At 49.5% G+C, this 17908-nt stretch overlaps 2 protein-coding genes across 2 annotated transcripts; both read right to left on the bottom strand.

Annotated features, from left to right (window-relative positions):
- Positions 1 to 1338: 1338 nt before the first annotated feature.
- sh2d5 (SH2 domain containing 5) lies at positions 1339 to 6580 on the bottom strand. Its single transcript, XM_084441187.1, has 10 exons — positions 6428 to 6580; positions 5800 to 5919; positions 5502 to 5582; positions 5175 to 5252; positions 4786 to 4932; positions 4041 to 4250; positions 3400 to 3580; positions 2753 to 2861; positions 2315 to 2474; positions 1339 to 2229 (listed from the first exon to the last, which is right to left on the bottom strand). Exons 2-10 carry the CDS (start codon positions 5848 to 5850, stop codon positions 2020 to 2022), a joined length of 1227 nt encoding a protein of 408 aa, XP_084297313.1. The 5' UTR covers positions 5851 to 5919; positions 6428 to 6580; the 3' UTR covers positions 1339 to 2019.
- Positions 6581 to 7115: 535 nt separating this feature from the next.
- Positions 7116 to 15893, bottom strand: hp1bp3 (heterochromatin protein 1, binding protein 3). Its single transcript, XM_084441221.1, has 12 exons — positions 15814 to 15893; positions 15206 to 15284; positions 14708 to 14939; positions 14416 to 14569; positions 14142 to 14285; positions 13444 to 13509; positions 12745 to 12896; positions 12479 to 12569; positions 11762 to 11921; positions 10838 to 10949; positions 8779 to 8967; positions 7116 to 8529 (listed from the first exon to the last, which is right to left on the bottom strand). The coding sequence occupies exons 2-12, from the start codon at positions 15270 to 15272 to the stop codon at positions 8076 to 8078; spliced, it is 1821 nt and encodes a 606-aa protein (XP_084297347.1). The 5' UTR covers positions 15273 to 15284; positions 15814 to 15893; the 3' UTR covers positions 7116 to 8075.
- Positions 15894 to 17908: the final 2015 nt, after the last annotated feature.

The raw sequence follows: 17908 nt of genomic DNA, 5'->3' as shown, positions 1-17908 counted from the left end.
CATCGCCACCAAGCACACCTAAGAGACCGAGCCTGGAAAAGTAGCTTCTAGCTCGCAATATCAGACCGACAGCTCGACTGCAGTCATCCTCGACTTTACAACCATCGTCCATTTGCTCTAAAAACCTACAACATTAGCGGATGACAGTTTATAGGTGAATAAATGAACTCATGCCGATAGAGAAGCGAGGTTAAGTCAACACCTTCATCATCCGCGGTCCCTTTCTGCTCCCACGGCGTTCCATGTTGCTTAGCAACCACACATAAACTTCAGCTGTCAGGCTACGTCATGAGTGAAACGTGTCAAGAATCACAGCCAGTTTATTATGTAGGCCTATACAGTAATACTACTACTACCACCACTACTACTACTACTACTACTACTAATAATAATAATAATAATAATAAAATGTCTCTGTAATAGTAAAATGTCTGTAGCACATCAAGGTCTCCCAACCTTAGAGCATGGCAGCTGGGGCATTACATGAACGTCCTCCAATCAGCCTACTGCACCTAAAGCGGAGTGTGTCAACATTTGTGGCTGAACGTCTGTCCCTTCAGGTGTATAAAGTCTCTCTGGAGTCTCTAGTTAGCCGCTTGACCATTCTGACTAGGAGACCAGCCTGACCAGCTAGTGACCAGCTTAACCTGGCTGTTACCAGCCTCACCAGCTAGTGACCAGCTTACCCTGGCTAGGTAAACAGCCTGACCAGCTATAGTGACCAGCTTACCCTGGCTAGGCCTGGCCTGACCCAGGTATCCATCCAGCTTGACCAGACTGTTCAACCAGCTAAACCAGCCTGAAACCACTTAAAACGATCAAGGAGCCTTTTTCCAGCAGGGAATGCATTGTATTATTAGCTGAGTGTGTCTTTAAGTACAGTAACATTGTGAACAACATTAGCAAGAGATGCCGCTGTTAAACACTAAGAATACAGATACTGAAAAATACACATCATACAATAATGACCAATAATAATTGGGATTTGCTACTTGAGGTGGGAATATGTTCTTAAAGTTGTGAAGTATTCAGATAATGAATATGTATTCTCAAAAAAACTTGAGAATGCCAAAGTCCAAATTGTACCGGTTTGGAGGAATGACTCGCATATGGACACTGAAATTCCTGACAGGAACTGGACCAATCCAGCATGGTTCATAAGCAAATGTTTTCTAAAAATGAAGAGAGAAGTTTCTTGTCAGCATTAAGCAGGCCCTAATATAAATCTATTGATTTCCACAAAATTAAGACACAGATGAAATATCTAGATATTTATGTAGGCAGTTGTATGCAATCCATATTATCAAAAGATTACACAATAAAGTACCGTAGTATGGCAAGTGTGTATACATAATTTTGAAATTACATCATTAGATAAAGAAAACATTTGACCTTGATCCAGCAGTGGAAGTGAAAAAAGAAAAAGAACCCACCACCACTAAAACATATTCCCGTCACCACCACTGTGTATTCCCAGTCTATTGGAATATATCCGCCATCTGTGAGAGCCAATACTGCATCTTGGATAAAAAATATTAATAAAAAGACTCTGTATTAAAGTCAATACACAAATGTTACTTTTTAAAAGCAGCTAAAATGCAAAGTGAGAGTGTTTCTCAAGCTACATGTAGTCTACACGTTTACAGAAAGGTATACCCACATTAAGTGCAACACAACACAATATTGTACCTAACAACATGATCACTTCACATCCAGCAGGTTTATTTTTTCACCCATATAATAATCTCTGGACAACAACCAAAGTGCTCCGAGTGAAAAAATTAGGGGCAAGACCTTATTCGGAGGGTCACCTTAACGGTCATCTATAAATGCAACTAGCAATCAGCAGACACTGAGCTAGCCAGTAACCCTTACTCAGTTTTAGGACATCAACCAAGTTACAGTTGACATTTTGTTTGTGTTTGTACACCATCTTAGGCCTCCAAAAAAATGTATAGTGTTGCCGGAAAAGTAAGTGAAAGAGATATAATCTGACGTGAAATAAAAGGAGGGTAAAAATTACACCCATTGCTTTCTCTGGGTAGTTTTAGCAACTTTTCTCTTCAGGCTTACAGGCGGCCTGAAGGCCTGGGCCTTCTTCCCAGGGTTCTCCTCCCATTCGTAGCAGTGGTTCACACGTGCGCAGCTCAGACGACAGCCCAGCTCCCCCTTCAGCTCCGTGTGGTGCTCGATCAAGGTGGCGAGGGAGCTGAACTCTGTGTAGCCGTTCTAGCAAAGGAAGAACACAAAAACACCAGTCAATACCGCAGTATGGTTACGATGAGATTGTCGAAGACGGAAAGAGAGACCGCACCTCGAGGTGGAACCTCCCGTTGGGGGTGTTCTCTAGGAGGTGGGTGACCAGGCCGGACGGCAGACGGATGATGAGGGAGCCGCAGCTCGGCCTCTTGGGATGAGGACACAGGAGGAAGGAACCCAGCACGTCCTCGGACAGCAGGGAGGAGCTGCTGTCACTGAAACACAACAACCAGACGGGGACTCGGTGAGCCTGCCGAACCGCACTCCCACAGAGGGGGAAAATCAGAGTTACAGTACTGTTGCTCGTTTACAGCTCTCAAATCAAATCTCCTCAGACCTCCACGGGTCCGTAGAGAACGGGGCTTACGGGTTTTGATTTGGGATGGGGCGAGGAGAGTGAATCTGTTTCGAATCGATGAGAGAAAGCTTAAGGTGCACATAAGGAAGGGACTTGGCCGGGTGGCGTCACGTCGGGTAGAGAGGGTTCACTCACGTGGCGATGCCAGCCCAGCACCACACTGCCTGTGCCAGAGCTTCTTCTGTCTCTGCTAGGCTGGGGGCCCGGGCTCTCTGCAACGGCAGCTTTTTGTCCTGCAACTTTCCTGTTTCGCGCACACACACACACGCACACACACGCGCACACACGCACACACACACACACACACACAAGATCACAAGATCAGAGTCTGCAGAGACCATCACATTCCTCCATGTCCCTCGGGGGGGATTCTTAGCAGGCTCGTTTGTTTTGGACAATATCCAGCTCAAGTTGTGGTGAAAATAGTGCATACAGTGAACTGAATAAGCCCAGATGAACGTTTGAGGGCAATAAAAACAAAAGCCGAAGCTTCTTCACGTTCAAACATGTGCATGTTAGAAGGAATGAGGCCAGTGACAACTACAGTATGGTGAAACTCTTTCATAAACACCCCTCCCCTGTGAGTGAAACACACCCTTCATAGACACTCCTCCCCTTAGCACGGGGGGTACGTAACTGACCTGACACCCCGACAGACGGTGAACCAGAGCCCGTGATGTCACACCGAGAGCCCGTGATGTCACAGCGAGTCACAGTATGCGCACCGGCCTACCTAATGAGCTCTTTGAACCTCGAGAGCGCCCTCTGCACGGCCGGCCCACCTTGCGGCGAGTTGAGGCGCTCCTGCGCCAGGCGCTGCTTCAGGGGCGTGAAGGTGAAGGAGCGGTACGCGCCCGAGCGCAGGACTTTGTTGCGGATGGCCTTGCTGCGCACCAGCGAGGGGACGGAGGCGAAGACGTCCTCCTGGCCGCTCGGATGCTCCTCAGGGGGTTTCGGGAACACCTGTGGTCGAGACAAGATGGCGGATAAACCCACCTACCCCACAGCCAGAGGCTATCGAACGTTCAGGTTTATAATCTAAGCCTGTTAGCGATGCTCGCAAAATGATACGGGGGACAAGGTCCAAAGTAAACTCCGGGATAATCAGCGATTCCATTATTTCTACGTGAGCGGATCTAAGTCAACAACGAGTGGGTGGAAACGCGCGCATCCACGTCCGAATAGGGCAGCTGCTGAGCCCGGGGTGAACAGTACCGTAGTCTTGCACACCGCCGGGCTCCGGTCTCACTAGTTAATTGAACCAAAATTGTGTCAGCGAGACGTTTCTCCGCCTGGTGAAGAGCACGGCGCTTGAAATGTCACTCTGACACATTTTGGGTTTCCTCTCTACAGCAGAGCTAAGTCAGTCTTGGAGCAGGCTGGTTAGTGACCCAGACCCAGAGAGGCCTGGGTCTGTTCTGACCTTCTCCCCGGGCAGTAGGCCCTGGGTGGGGGCTCGTCTGAAGGAGACCAGGGCGCTGACGCTGAGGGGGAAGCCGTGGTTGAGGAGGGAGGGGCAGCGGCGGGGCAGGGGGCCCACAGACCCCCCCTGGACTCCCTCAGCCTCCTCCGGGTGCTTCTCCAGGTAAGACAGCTGGAAACACCGGCACAGCAGCAGGTTCAGAAACTGGGCCTGAGAGAGAGAGGGAGGGAGAGAGAGATAGAGAAGGAGAGAGAGAGGAGAGAAAAAGAGAGATAGAGGGAGAGAGAGAGAGAAAGAGAGGAAAAGAGAGAGAGAGATAGAGGGAGAGAGGAGGAAGATAGAGGGAGAGGAAAAGAGAGAGAGAGGGAGAGGAAGAGGGATATATATATATATATATATAGAGAGAGAGAGAGAGGGAGGGAAGTAGATAGATAGATAGATAGATAGATAGATAGATAGATAGATAGATAGATAGATAGATAGATAGATAGATAGATAGATAGATAGATACAGAGATACAGAGAGGGAGAGAGAGAGGGGATGAGGAGGAGAGAGAGGTAGAGAGAGAGGGAGAACGCTCAAAACCACAAAGGGACAATTAGACATGGGAGGAGACGTAAACAACAATGTGAGTCGACTGAAGAGACCGCTCCCATGCAGAGGAATTTAAACTGCCATCATCAAAGGATAGAGAAAGGCATGGAACTGAAATAGTTGTGAACCCCTAGTGTGTGTTGTCTCCTACCGCTCTAGCGTGCCTGGCCTTGAACAGGTGACAGTAGAGCTGGGCGTCAGGGCTGCCGGGGTTGTGGGAGACAAAGGCGAACTGGGCGTCCGAGGGGCGGGCGGTGGAGAGGGACACCCTGTGCAGAGCGTGGGCCATCAAGAGAGTCTACACACACACACACACACACACACACACACACACACACACACACACACACACACACACACACACACACACACACACACACACACACACACACACACACACACACACACACAGTAAGCTGAGACCCTGACAAAGGCGGAACCATGGGCTAGTTTTCTGTAAATAAACCGTCAACGCTCCCAGAGATTAGACACAAATGCCTCATCCAAACACCAGAGGCTTGTGGGTTTGTAGCACCTTACCGTCTCATCCTCGTCGTAAATCTTCACACCTTTGATGGAGAACTTCAGAGACACAGACCTCCGCCTCTTCCTGCATGTCTGAGGGCAATAAGACAAGGAAACATGCAGGGTTTTCACCTGTGAGGTGAGCGCCATATACCCCACTCACAGGGGTGTAGTGGTGTTTAAAGATGTAGTGGTGTTTAAAGATGTAAGTATAGTGGGTCCATAGATAAAGAAGTGGACATACCCTCCACTACACCACTGTGCACTCAGAAGACATGAGCCGTCATGACTTATCGCAATGTTTTCTGTTTTTTTTGTATTCTTCGAGGTGGAGCACAGTACCTTGAGGGACTTAAGCTGCGTGTGCAGTCTCTGAATCTGATCGTCCAAACAGCAATCCTCCACGGGGAAGGAGCCCACATACTTCACAAACAAGGGAGAGAGAGAGGGAGACACTGGCTAAGGCCAAAATAGCACACTTTAAACAATGTGAACGAGATCTGTTAATGATTAAGCTTGTGTACTTCCCAACCCTGATATGAGCCACTGCTATGGCATTCGTCATCCAACTAGACCTTAAACCAGTGAATTCATCATGAAGATATGATGGGAGAGATGGCTGTGGTGTGTTAGATCCTACCTCGGCAGATCTGGTCACTGTCCCGTCCTCTCTGACAGCTGCTTCCCCCATCCTCCTCTCTCTGGAACGGCTGTGTCTGTGTCTGGACAGGACGAGTCTGCCCGCGCTCCGTGCTGGGGACTAGAAAGTGACACAGTCGGGTAACATCTGTCTCTCTCCGTGCTGTTCTGCAGTGCTTTGCAGAAAAGCCCAAAGTTGCATAGTCTAAAAGTAGCTGGAAAGGGAGGTCTGAGAACTTTTAACAAGCTGTGGTTATCATAGGCAGCTTCCTACTGTCATAGACAGGTCCCAACCACCTGTCCTAATCACTACAGTTCATTTTCATGAGCAGCTTACAAACAAGTGAAGCTTCCAACTTGTCTATATCAGCAACAATAATATTATCATTCAATGGAATATCCGCATTCCTCAAATTATATAGCCATTTGACATCTAGGCTACTCAGTTAATCTCGGGTATGTTTTCGCGACTTCAAAACACGAGGGCTGGAAAGGCGAAAACGCGGGTGGAGCTGGAGTTCCCTACGCTGACCGCACAGGGTACCGCGCACAAGTGACATTCAACCATCCTAAACTGGACTGAGACGAAACGGTTATCATTTTGTTCAAGAACATAAAAAACAGCTTACTTTATGTCCAACAGCAGTCTTTCCGCACCACACTGCCGCTCAGCTTGAATCCCCTCACAGCCCGGAGTGCCAAGAAGCACTGATCTCCCAACGTAGATTTCCCGAACAGTTTCTGTTTGACACACCTTATCTACTTCACGCCCACTGCGCGTCTTGCTCTCAATTTAATTCGGCGATCCACCGGTGAGTGTGCCTGCGTGACGGTGCTTTAATAGACAATAGTGGGACTACAACTGTGAGATTCCAGTATGTTTGATAGTTTGTTTTATGTAAACAATGGAAATTCGACTTAACACTATGGGGAGGGTTGGCAGCTAGTTACCTCCAAAGAGTTCTTCCACCCCCTCGCATTCCTGAGCAGATTACGCAATAGCGGCATTGACTTGTCCTTCCCACCCGAGTTCCCACCTGCACTCCCGCTTCCTGAAGCGTGTCCTCTTGTTCAATTCCCCTGCTATAAATCCAAGCTTATCTTATACAATTCCCCTGGTATAAATCCAGCATTGTGTACCCATCTATGCCACATCATATGCACTGGGAGATTTCAGGTGTTAAATGAAACAGGCCCTAGATCACAGATGGCTAATAGTTGGATGGATGGATAATAGTTCAACAATTCAAACATACATAGCCTGTCAGTTTCCCCATGGTAGATAACAAAGAATGAAGGACAAGTAGTTGAGTACAAATATAGCCATTTTATTAATGACTGAGAAAAGCATAACGACATAAGGAGACTGGACATGCAGAGACCAAGGTACAGTATGTATGAGCGACCCTCCTTCCGACCAAAGGTGCCCGTCTGATCCACAGGCACCAACACCGAATGTAAATCTCTGTAGATCCGTTTTAGAGTATAACACAATACAACCAATTAAATTCGATGTTACCATTTTCACACATGAAAATAAGGACATTTTTTCCCTGCAAGTAGGTATACAGAACCGCTGTAAATGATAAAAAACACTGTGCTTCCTGAAATCAGCTGTGGTCGGTCTGTTTTGGGAAAATTTAATTCCACTCAAATAAATATTCAATCCAGAACATTTTAGAACGTATTAAAATGGAAAGTTACGGTCCATGGCCATGAACCTGAACGCCAGCAGAGCCTTGACCCACAGAGAGGCTCGCAGAACAGTTCACGTCCCGTCTTACACGTTATGCAGAAGAGTTGACAAATCCCCGCTGTTATTCAGCAGTCCTTGGGGCCAGGGAGGGAGCGAGCGTTTGATCTACTGTGCTGGATACAGGGAATGTGTGCCGCTACCACGTTTGGGAGAGTAGATTAGAATGCAGCATGAAAGAAGAGCCAGTTTGATTCTAGTAGAATACGTGGGACCTGCCTACACACGGACCAGCAGAGCGGGGGAGAGGGAACATGGACGAGTGAGCGAGACAAAACCTGAACAGAGCCTTTCTACACAACGGCATTTAAAACATGGGTTCCAAGAAAAAGACAAAAAAAGCTCTCCATAATAGGGAAAACTTGACTTTTAACCGATAACAGTCACATCATCCCTATCCTACAAAGATTTCTAGAGCCTCCAGGAGGAAAAATAACAAAATGACGTAGAAAGAGAACGATGAAACGATGAGAGGCTGAGAATGACCGTATTCAGAGCGTTTCCACCGACGGCGCGGGCTGAGGTCACTTCCTGCCGCGGGCGGACTTGCGAGCTGCTGGCTTGGCCTTCACCGGTGACTTCGCCGCTGGCTTGGCGGGGGACAGCTTTTTGGGCGCGGGCCGCTTGGACGCCCTGCTGGTCAGCTTTTTGACGACGGGCGTTTTAGGCTTGCTGGCCGGAGCCGCTTTCTTCACGGGTGTGACTTTAACTGGCGGTGGCGGCGGTGGGGGTGGGGGTGCAGCCTTCTTGGAAGGGGTGGGTTTGCTGGCAGCTGCGGGTTTCTTTGCCGGGGTGACTGGTTTTTTGGCCGGGGGCGGGGCCGCCTTCCTGACCGGCGCCGCTGGTTTCTTGGCCGGGGGGGCGGTCTTCTTCGCCGGAGCGCGTCTCTTGCCCTTGGCCTTCGACTGACTGGCCGGCCGCGACTTCTTGCTGGGCGGGGGCCGGCGCGCTTTAGTGGGAGGCTTCTTCACCGCTTTCCTGAGGTTCAGCATTGAGCAAACACACAGTTACCAGAGTTTCTCCACCATACAAACACGGAACATGACCATTAATTACATACCATCATGTCAGATAATGTGAGCATGCACAGGAAACCTTAAGGCCGTGGTCACCAAGCTCTCCCCCCCCCCCCCCCCCCATGTAGAAAAGGCAGATATGCACATTCGCCCCCCACGACAGCAACCTCATTACGTTACAGGACTTCAGTTGATCGGCCGACAGACCCACCTCTTAGGAGGGGGCGGTTCGTCATCCTCCGACTCCTCATCCTCGTCCTCTGAGTCATCCGTCTCCTCCTCTTCCTCCTCCGAGGACTCGTCAGACCAGCCCGCCCTCCGCTTCCGTTTGGGCTTCTCTGCCTCCTTCTCCGCCAGCTTCTTACTCTCTTTGTGTTTGTCTGGGAAAAGGACAGCCGGGCTGTTGGGGAGAGAGGGGGGAGAGTAGAGGGGGGGGAAGAGTAGAGGGGGGAGAGAGAGGGGAGAGTAGAGGGGGGAGAGTAGAGGGGGGAGGGGAGAGTAGAGAGGGGAGAGTAGAGAGGGGAGAGTAGAGGGGGGAGAGTAGAGGGGGGAGAGTAGAGGGGGGAGAGAGGGGAGAGTAGAGGGGAGAGAGTAGAGGGGGGAGAGTAGAGGGGGGAGAGAGGGGAGAGTAGAGGGGAGAGTAGAGGGGGGAGAGAGGGGAGAGAGTAGAGGGCGGAGAGGGGAGAGTAGAGGGGGGAGAGTAGAGAGGGGAGAGTAGAGAGGGGAGAGTAGAGGGGGGAGAGTAGAGGGGGGAGAGTAGAGGGGGGAGAGTAGAGAGGGGGAGAGAAGAGGGGGGAGAGAAGAGGGCGGAGAGTAGAGAGGGGAGAGTAGAGAGGGGAGAGTAGAGAGGGGAGAGTAGAGAGGGGAGAGTAGAGGGGGGAGAGAGGGGAGAGTAGAGGGGGGAGAGAGGGGAGAGTAGAGGGGGGAGAGAGGGGAGAGTAGAGGGGGGAGAGAGGGGAGAGTAGAGGGGAGAGAGGGGAGAGTAGAGGGGGGAGAGTAGAGAGGGGAGAGTAGAGAGGGGAGAGTAGAGAGGGGAGAGTAGAGAGGGGAGAGTAGAGAGGGGAGAGTAGAGGGGGGAGAGAGGGGAGAGTAGAGGGGAGAGAGGGGAGAGAGGGGAGAGTAGAGGGGGGAGAGAGGGGAGAGTAGAGGGGGGAGAGAGGGGAGAGTAGAGGGGGGAGAGTAGAGAGGGGAGAGAGGGGAGAGTAGAGGGGGGAGAGAGGGGAGAGTAGAGGGGGGAGAGTAGAGGGGAGAGAGGGGAGAGTAGAGGGGGGAGAGAGGGGAGAGTAGAGGGGGGAGAGGGGAGAGTAGAGGGGGGAGAGTAGAGGGGGGAGAGTAGAGAGGGGGAGAGAAGAGGGGAGAGTAGAGAGGGGAGAGTAGAGAGGGGAGAGAGGGGAGAGTAGAGGGGGGAGAGAGGGGAGAGTAGAGGGGGGAGAGAGGGGAGAGTAGAGGGGGGAGAGGGGAGAGTAGAGGGGGAGAGAGGGGAGAGTAGAGGGGGGAGAGGGGAGAGTAGAGGGGGGAGAGGGGAGAGTAGAGGGGAGAGTAGAGGGGGGAGAGTAGAGGGGGGAGAGTAGAGGGGGGAGAGGGGAGAGTAGAGGGGGGAGAGTAGAGGAGGGAGAGTAGAGGAGGGAGAGTAGAGGAGGGAGAGTAGAGGGGGGAGAGTAGAGGAGGGAGAGTAGAGGGGGGAGAGAGGGGAGAGTAGAGGGGGGAGAGAGGGGAGAGTAGAGGGGGGAGAGTAGAGGGGGGAGAGGGGAGAGTAGAGGGGAGAGAGAGGGGAGAGAGGGGAGAGAGGGGAGAGTAGAGAGGGGGGAGAATAGAGAGGGGGAGAATAGAGAGGGGGAGAATAGAGGGGGGGAGAGTAGAGGGGGGGAGAGTAGAGGGGGGGAGAGTAGAGGGGGAAAGAACAGTAGTAATGGATGAGTTAGCCCGCAGGGTGAAAGTAAAACGGCTCAGCCAGTGCTCAGCACCTCTGAACTCCTTCAAGACTGTTGGAGAACCATCCCAGGTAACAACCTCATGAGGCTGATTGAGAGAACGCCAAGAGTGTGCAAAGCTGTCATCAAAGCAAAAGGTGGCTGCTTTGAAGAAACAAAAAATACAGAACATTTTTTAACACTTTGTTGTTTACTACGCAATTCCATGTGTTCCTTCATAGTTCTGATGTATTCAGTATTAATCTACAATGTAGAAAATAAAAATAAAGAAAAAATATTGAATGAGGTGTCCACACACACACTTCATTACCTGGGTTAGTAACGCTAGCTGTTCCTTACCTGGGGTAGTAAGGGTAGGAGAGCTGGTAGGTCCCAGTGAGTCCGTTTCCAGTGATCTGCTCCATCCAGCCCATCATCTTGCACTTCTGCAGGGTCTTCTTCAGGGTGTTGACTGGAGGGAGGCAGGACAGTGGCATCAGTAACAGGGAAAGACTGACAGCTCTCTTGGTTCAACCTCAACGGGCATCAGTGCTCAGTTACACTGCGTGCATAAGGAGCCCTCTAATGGTCCACTGGAAAACAGCACGCGTATCAGAAATGACACACACTTTTGCATCTAATTTATCATCGCTCCGAAAACTGCCAGCTCTCAGAGCTCTGCTTTTCTCGCTATGTGCGTGCGTCACATTTGCTTCTTCTACCAGTAGCGCCTGCTGCTACCTCTACACCCGATGTACCCCAAGCCACCTGTGGCATTCCCCCCTGGACTGGAGTGTGTGTGACGCATGCGCATACTCAGCAACAGCAGAGCTTTGAGAGCTGGCGGTTTTCCGACCGATGATAAATCAGTTGCAACGGTATGTTTATTGTCGTTTATGATTCATGAGAACCTGGCGCCAAGTGAGGTGACACCCATGCCAAAGCTTGGACATCGATACTTTGGCGAGTAATGCCTTTGTTTGGACGTAGTGGACTGATCTAGTGGGCAAATATGCGCCGTTTTCCAATGGATTGTTACAGGGCGTGCATGCAATATGACTGACCCCTGATACAGACCAGCCTATCAATCATTAGATCCTGGCTGGCCAATCAGTGTGAGTCTGATCCAACACACTCATGAATCATGCCTTGGTAGGTAGACCTCAACCTGAAGTGTAAAGATGCATTTTGGGCGAACTGTCCCTTTAAAACAAAACACAGTCTGACTGATCTACTAATGACCACCTGTCATCTCACAGAGAAGGGCTGGGGGCGTGTCCTTACCCACGCGGTACTCCACGCTGTCCTTGTTGGTCTCGACCAGGTGCTTGCGGAGCGTTGTGATGCTGCAGGTCTTGGGCTCGTTCATGGCCGTGATGGCGGTGAGGATGGCGTCGTCAAGAGGCCCTCCCTTCAGTAGGATCTTGTCTCCAGTGCGCTTCAGCTGTGACAGAGAGAGAACACGGGTTCTGATGTTCTGAGACCATGTGACGGGAGAGAAAACACGGGTTGAGACTAGAGAGAACGCAGGTTCTGAGGTTCTGAGACTAGAAAGAACGCAGGTTCTGACGTTCCGAGACCATGTGACGGAGAGAAAACACGGGTTCTGAGACTAGAGAGAACGCAGGTTCTGAGGTTCTGAGACTAGAGAGAACGCAGGTTCTGATGTTCCGAGACCATGTGACGGAGAGAAAATACGGGTTCTGAGACCAGAGAAAACGCAGGTTCTGAGACTAGAGTCCCTCTTTGAATCCTCAAAAAAATGCCACACTTCCTACCTCCTTACCTTGACGCAAATGCTCTGATCTGACATGGCCGGATTGGTAAATGTTGTCAAGAAGCACATACTTTCACCTATCCAATAGTGATAGATCAGAGATTTACATGACACACTTAAGGGACAATAGCTTAGGACTTGGCAGTGCAGATCTAATGTCATGCTATTCCAGTGATGAAGGAGATCAACTGATCCATGTGTTCCTACTAAATGAGAGGACTGACCTGGAAGGTTCCAGAAGCTCCTTTCCCAGTGATCTGCTCCAAGTGGCCCTTCTCCACGGCTCTCACCAGCGCAGCCTTTAGGATGTCCGGCCTGGGAACAGACCAATCCCACCATTTCAGAAACCGCAAAAACCACAATTCCACACTTTTGAGTTTGATTGACCCCAACCCTCGTTTATATCCTCCATCCTCACAGATAATGAAGGATTCTGGTTGCAATTAAATGCTGAACCCCGGTCCTCCAGAACATTCAGGTCTTTCTTTACCTGTTCTCCACGTTGAACTGGGGGAAGTGCTGCTCCACATATTTCTTGATGAGGATGTAGGACGCCTCTTTGGGCTCGCACAGCCGTGTGATGATGAGGGGCAGGGCGTCTCCCAGGGTGTCCGCCTTCATCCCCGGAGTGACCGCCGACTTCTGACCAATCACAGCGTCACAATCACAGCGTCACAGTCACAATCACAGTCACCCATCAAGACTGATAGAAACCCAAACACAACATCCACATCATTTATGGGGCTGATGGGACACCGACACTGCTGCTGGCCTCTACCAGAACACATCTACTCAGAAAAACGGATTTAAACACAAAGGAACACAACGCACACTTTCAAACCTTTTAAGGAACAATGCATCATAAAAATGGTATAACAAACCGGAGACTGAACTGGCCTAGCTTAGCTACAGGTAAATAGTAAAATGGTACATGGACCGCACGTATATAGCGCTTTTATCCAAAGCGCTTTACAATGGCCTCTCATTCACACACCAATGGTGGCAGCTGCCATGCGAGGTGCTAGCCTGCTCATTGGGAGCAATTTGGGGTTCAGTGTCTTGCCCAAGCACACTTCGGCATATGGACAGGAGGAGGCGGGATTCGAACCGCTGACCCTGCGGTGATTGGATGACCCGCTCTACCTCCTGAGCCACAGCCGCTGGTCTAACGGAGAGTGAACTGGCCTACCTTAGCTGCTGGTGTACGCGGCTGGCTCCCAATCTTGAAGCTTCCAGAGAATCCTTTACCCTTGAGCTGTGTTGGAGACAGAAGTGGGCAGCACCATTAGGCAGGAAGGCAACAGACACCCCTACATATAGCACTGCAATAAGACGCATCTAGCTTGTCCAGACATACAGTGACACACTAATGGTCTGATAGGTCCGCCTAATAAAGCAACATCCTTACAAAACAACACACTGATGATGTGGGTATTCATCTATTGGGATTAGATAGAAGTCTTTATACACCGTTTCATGGAATGTTCGTATTCAAAACAATAACACCACTTTGGTCCATCCCAACGTCCGGTTTGCCGGACGTAATAACACCGCCAAGCTAGCGAACATTAGCAGTGCTAGCTAGCTAATGTGACAAGCTATTTCTTTAACCTCTCAAAAACAGAACAGTTGAGATGTAAATAAAAAAAGATCCTACCACCGAACAACAAGGTCTCAAAGTAAATTTGGACAATTTGGAAAAGTTTCAACTTGCTAGCGTTTGACTATCATCACAGATTTTTTCCCGTCTTTTTTGCCACTGAAACGCTGGTAGTTTACTTGGACCAAGTTGTTGCCCTACTGACGGAAAATTCCACTGAAAGGGAATAGAAACTAGCTATGGTGATCAGGCAACTGTGGGGAGTGGCGCTGAGGGTGAGACGCTACCTGTTTGATGGTCCCTTTCTCCACCTGCCTCTGCAGAGCCTTCTTCAGCAGGAATTTCCTCTTGTCCAGCTCCAGGCTGGGGTACTTCTTCACAATGTACTTCATCACAGAGGGGGCAGACGCACCACTCTTCTCTTTGCAGGACTGCGGAAAGGAGAGAGAGAGGGATATGAGGTACGTGTTGGGCTGAGAGAATAGACACAGAGGAGCTGTGTGTGTGCAAGTGTGAAATGAGGTGACACAAGCTGTGTTCACGGCCAGCGGGGGCACAGACCTCAATAGCCTCAAAGAGGATGTCGTCCACCTTGGGCTGGTTCCCTGCAAACTTGCTGGTGATGACCACTTTCTTGCTGGCGGACAGGGTGGCCCACGCAGGAACGGTCCTTTTCATCGGCTTCTTGGGTTTCTCTTTCACTTCGTCCTTCTCTCTGAAGCCAACAGACACGGGGGCGGGGGGGCGGACAAGAGAGACGAGGGATTAACTCAGCGGTGGCCAGGCCGAGAGACCGCACAGAACGCGTGGAAACCCACCGTCGATCGACTGGTCACACGGTCAAACGACTCACTCTTTCTTCTCGGCCTCTTTCCCTTTCTTCTCCTTCTTCTCTCCGGTCGACTCGTCGGCTTGTTCTCCATCCTCCCCCTCCTCCTTCTCTCCGTTCTCCTCCGGTTGTCCTTCGCCCGCCTCCTCCTCTACGGGCGCGTCCTCCTCCGTGGCCGCGGGCGCCTGGGCAGCTGCTGCCGCGTCCGGCTCCTCTCCTCCTACAGAGGCAGACTCCTCAGAGCTAGCATCGGGCTCTGGAAGGACAGGCAGAGGGGAGGGTGAGAGAGAGACATGCATGCATACATACAGTCAGTCAATACGTGAGCATGACACCGTTGCCACTTATACAGTGCCTATGCATAAGGTTGGAAGGACCCAGTCCATCATGCATTGATCTTCAATGAAGGAAGACGTTAACTCCATGCATTCCCAATGGGCAGAAGTAGACTACCATGAACCATCCATCTGTAACATTAGACGCCGCGTGCTACTCCCTGAGTTCATGAGGGTCTCAACTCACCTCCCTCGGGTGCAGCTGAGGGGGCCGTCTCCTGGGGCGGAGTCCCAGCTACACGACGTATCGGCATGACTCAAACGACCTGGGTTGCAAAAGGGGAGAAAAATAGGTCTTATTTTACACAGCCGTGAATTGTTACTTTGTGTAAACACTTCTGCAAGTGTAAGGCAAAGACACCTAAAGTGGACCCCGGTAGATCGCCGGTCTGCCTCAGCTTAATTCAAGCTAGCAAGACAAACGTCAATCATGGCATGGCCGCGTACATTGGCTAGCTGGATGGCAACAAATAACGTTATATGATTAGCCGCTGAATGCATACAACTCGAATATAATGTACCATAAGTTGACTAATGTTCACGAATCTTGCAGAAGTAACAGTATTATTGGAAGCAGCCATCTCTAATTTCGTGTGAGAAAGATAAACGTCTCTCGGGAATAACTCGAATATGGCCATTTTGTCCATTTACTCTTCACAGTAATGGCGCCGAAAAGCTCCGAATGTAAAACACACAAAGTTCCATTGAAGAATACAACCAATGCATTGTGGCCACCGTGTAGCCGTTAGGTGAAATGTGCAACGATGAATCATTTGCAATTAATAAAACTCCTACCTTTTTAAGTGGCTAATAAAAACGATGTAGAATATTATGCTGCTCCTCTTTATTTAGAATGCTGTTTACGTGCCCCTCCCCCTGGAACGTCCACGTAGCAGCGTCGCGGTCACGTCGGGTGTGTTCTCGTGTTCTTTGTTCGATCGCTAATGTCTGACAACCAAACCTTTATGTGAATACAAGTAGCATTAACCGTTTGATTTGAAGGTTAACGTCATCAGTGTCAATGTCATTAAAGGGGTTAATTCACTCAAAATGTATTTCACCCATGCCTGCATGCTTTCAGACCGTTTCATGTTGCAGTTAGGTTCTCTTTCATTCTAGCTTATTTGTCATACGTAGGCTACCGGAAATGGGAACAATGAAATGCTTAGTGATCTGACCAGTGTTGCCAACTTGGCGACTTGTCCCTATATCTGGCGACTTTCCAGACACCCCTGGCAACTTAATTCGTCAAAAGCGACTAGCGACAAATCTAGCGAGTTTTTCTGGTCATTTGGGGAATGGTGTGTTGACAGAGCTCTGCAAAAGCATCTAACATATTCCGTTCGGTTCACGTTACAACCGAGCTCAAGAGAGGGCTGCCGTCTCCTCCTCCTCAACACTCGCACAGCACTAAAGCGGCCAATCTGACTAGCAGCCCCGCAGCAAATATGTAATAACTATAACGTTAGCTTCCTCTTCTGTTTTTTTTACACATATGCAGTGGCCTAATCAAGACCTACAAACTATGTTTGTAGGTTTGCATTGATTAGGCCACTGCATGTGTTTAAAAAAAAAATGAGAAGAGAAGAAAAAAGCTAACGTTATAGTTATATGGCAACAAAAAAAAACGTAAATAGTTAGATTGTAAACTACCTGGTCAGCCTTTTCTATTCATTTTGCCTTTCAGAATTGCATATTATGCAAATTGGTTGATTACGTCATCTACTTCTAGCTACTTTTGGGAGCCAACAGCTCCTACCCTCATAGAGGGGCAACACTGGATGTGATCTACACTTCATATGGTGAGTGTCGCACTAAGTGATACTTACAGTCCATTCTCATGCAACCACATAATACCAGAGCTAGAATCCCTTTGAGGATTTATTGGCGTGCCGACAAAGATGGTCATATGGCTGACAAAGACCATCTTGGTCGAAACGTTGCACAATAATAAATCCAAAAGGGAACATATTCCAGTGTGCATATTTCATGCTTCCCATTTCGTATTCTCTAGAGTTGCACCTAGCTGATTAGGATGGATGTACAGTACACTGGCCATTCTCATAAAAACCTCTTTGACCCAAGAGGTTAATCGATGATGTATGCTGTGTTCATGTGACAGTGCAAGACGGTAACGTTATTGTCTATATAATTGGTTGGTATGGTGAACCAACCAATAACTCACTAAACTCTGTCCCATCTGACACCGAGGGTCCTTTCCAAAGGGCACAGGACTTTCATTTGGCTGCTTTAGCCTACTTACACAGAATTAACATACACCATATCTGCAATTTCTCTCAAATGCACATATGCATTTCTAAAGCATACTAGTACATTCACCATTTGTGATGACAGATATACAGGCAGGCAGTTTGTGGACGCCCACTGATAAGTTAGAGAATCCTTCTCATCAACAGTTGATACCAAATCATCCTGCAAGCTGACACAAGACCATCTTGTCCTGTTCCTTGATGAAATCGCAGGCTCTATCAAAGACAATTATTGTGATGCAAATTTCACAAAACTGTTCACACTCAACCAAGTGGCATTTGCGTATAGAAAACAATAAACATGTAAGTGTATCATCATGTCAGAGATATGTTAGGCTATCAAAATCAACTGATGAGACCATTGACTTGGACAGGGGCCAGCGGTGAGCTGCTTCATCCGTGGGCCATCTCAATAATTCAATCACAACATCGATTAGTCCATTACTGTGACCGCTCCCGCTGAGTAAAGCTGCGGTGTGTAATGTAGACCTGCTTGTGACAGTCAGGAGCTACTAGAACTAGCACTGAGGGAATCGCTCAGTCAGCTACATTCTCACCATTCGTGGGTTTGGGTTCCCATAAGGCCACAGAAGAATGCCAGCCCCATGTTGCGGACTGGT

This window comes from Borostomias antarcticus, assembly GCF_949987555.1.
Source record: "Borostomias antarcticus genome assembly, chromosome: 7".
Taxonomy (NCBI): domain Eukaryota; kingdom Metazoa; phylum Chordata; class Actinopteri; order Stomiiformes; family Stomiidae; genus Borostomias; species Borostomias antarcticus.
The sequence above is the reverse complement of the archived record's forward strand: the minus strand, read 5'-3'. Positions and strand labels throughout refer to the sequence as shown.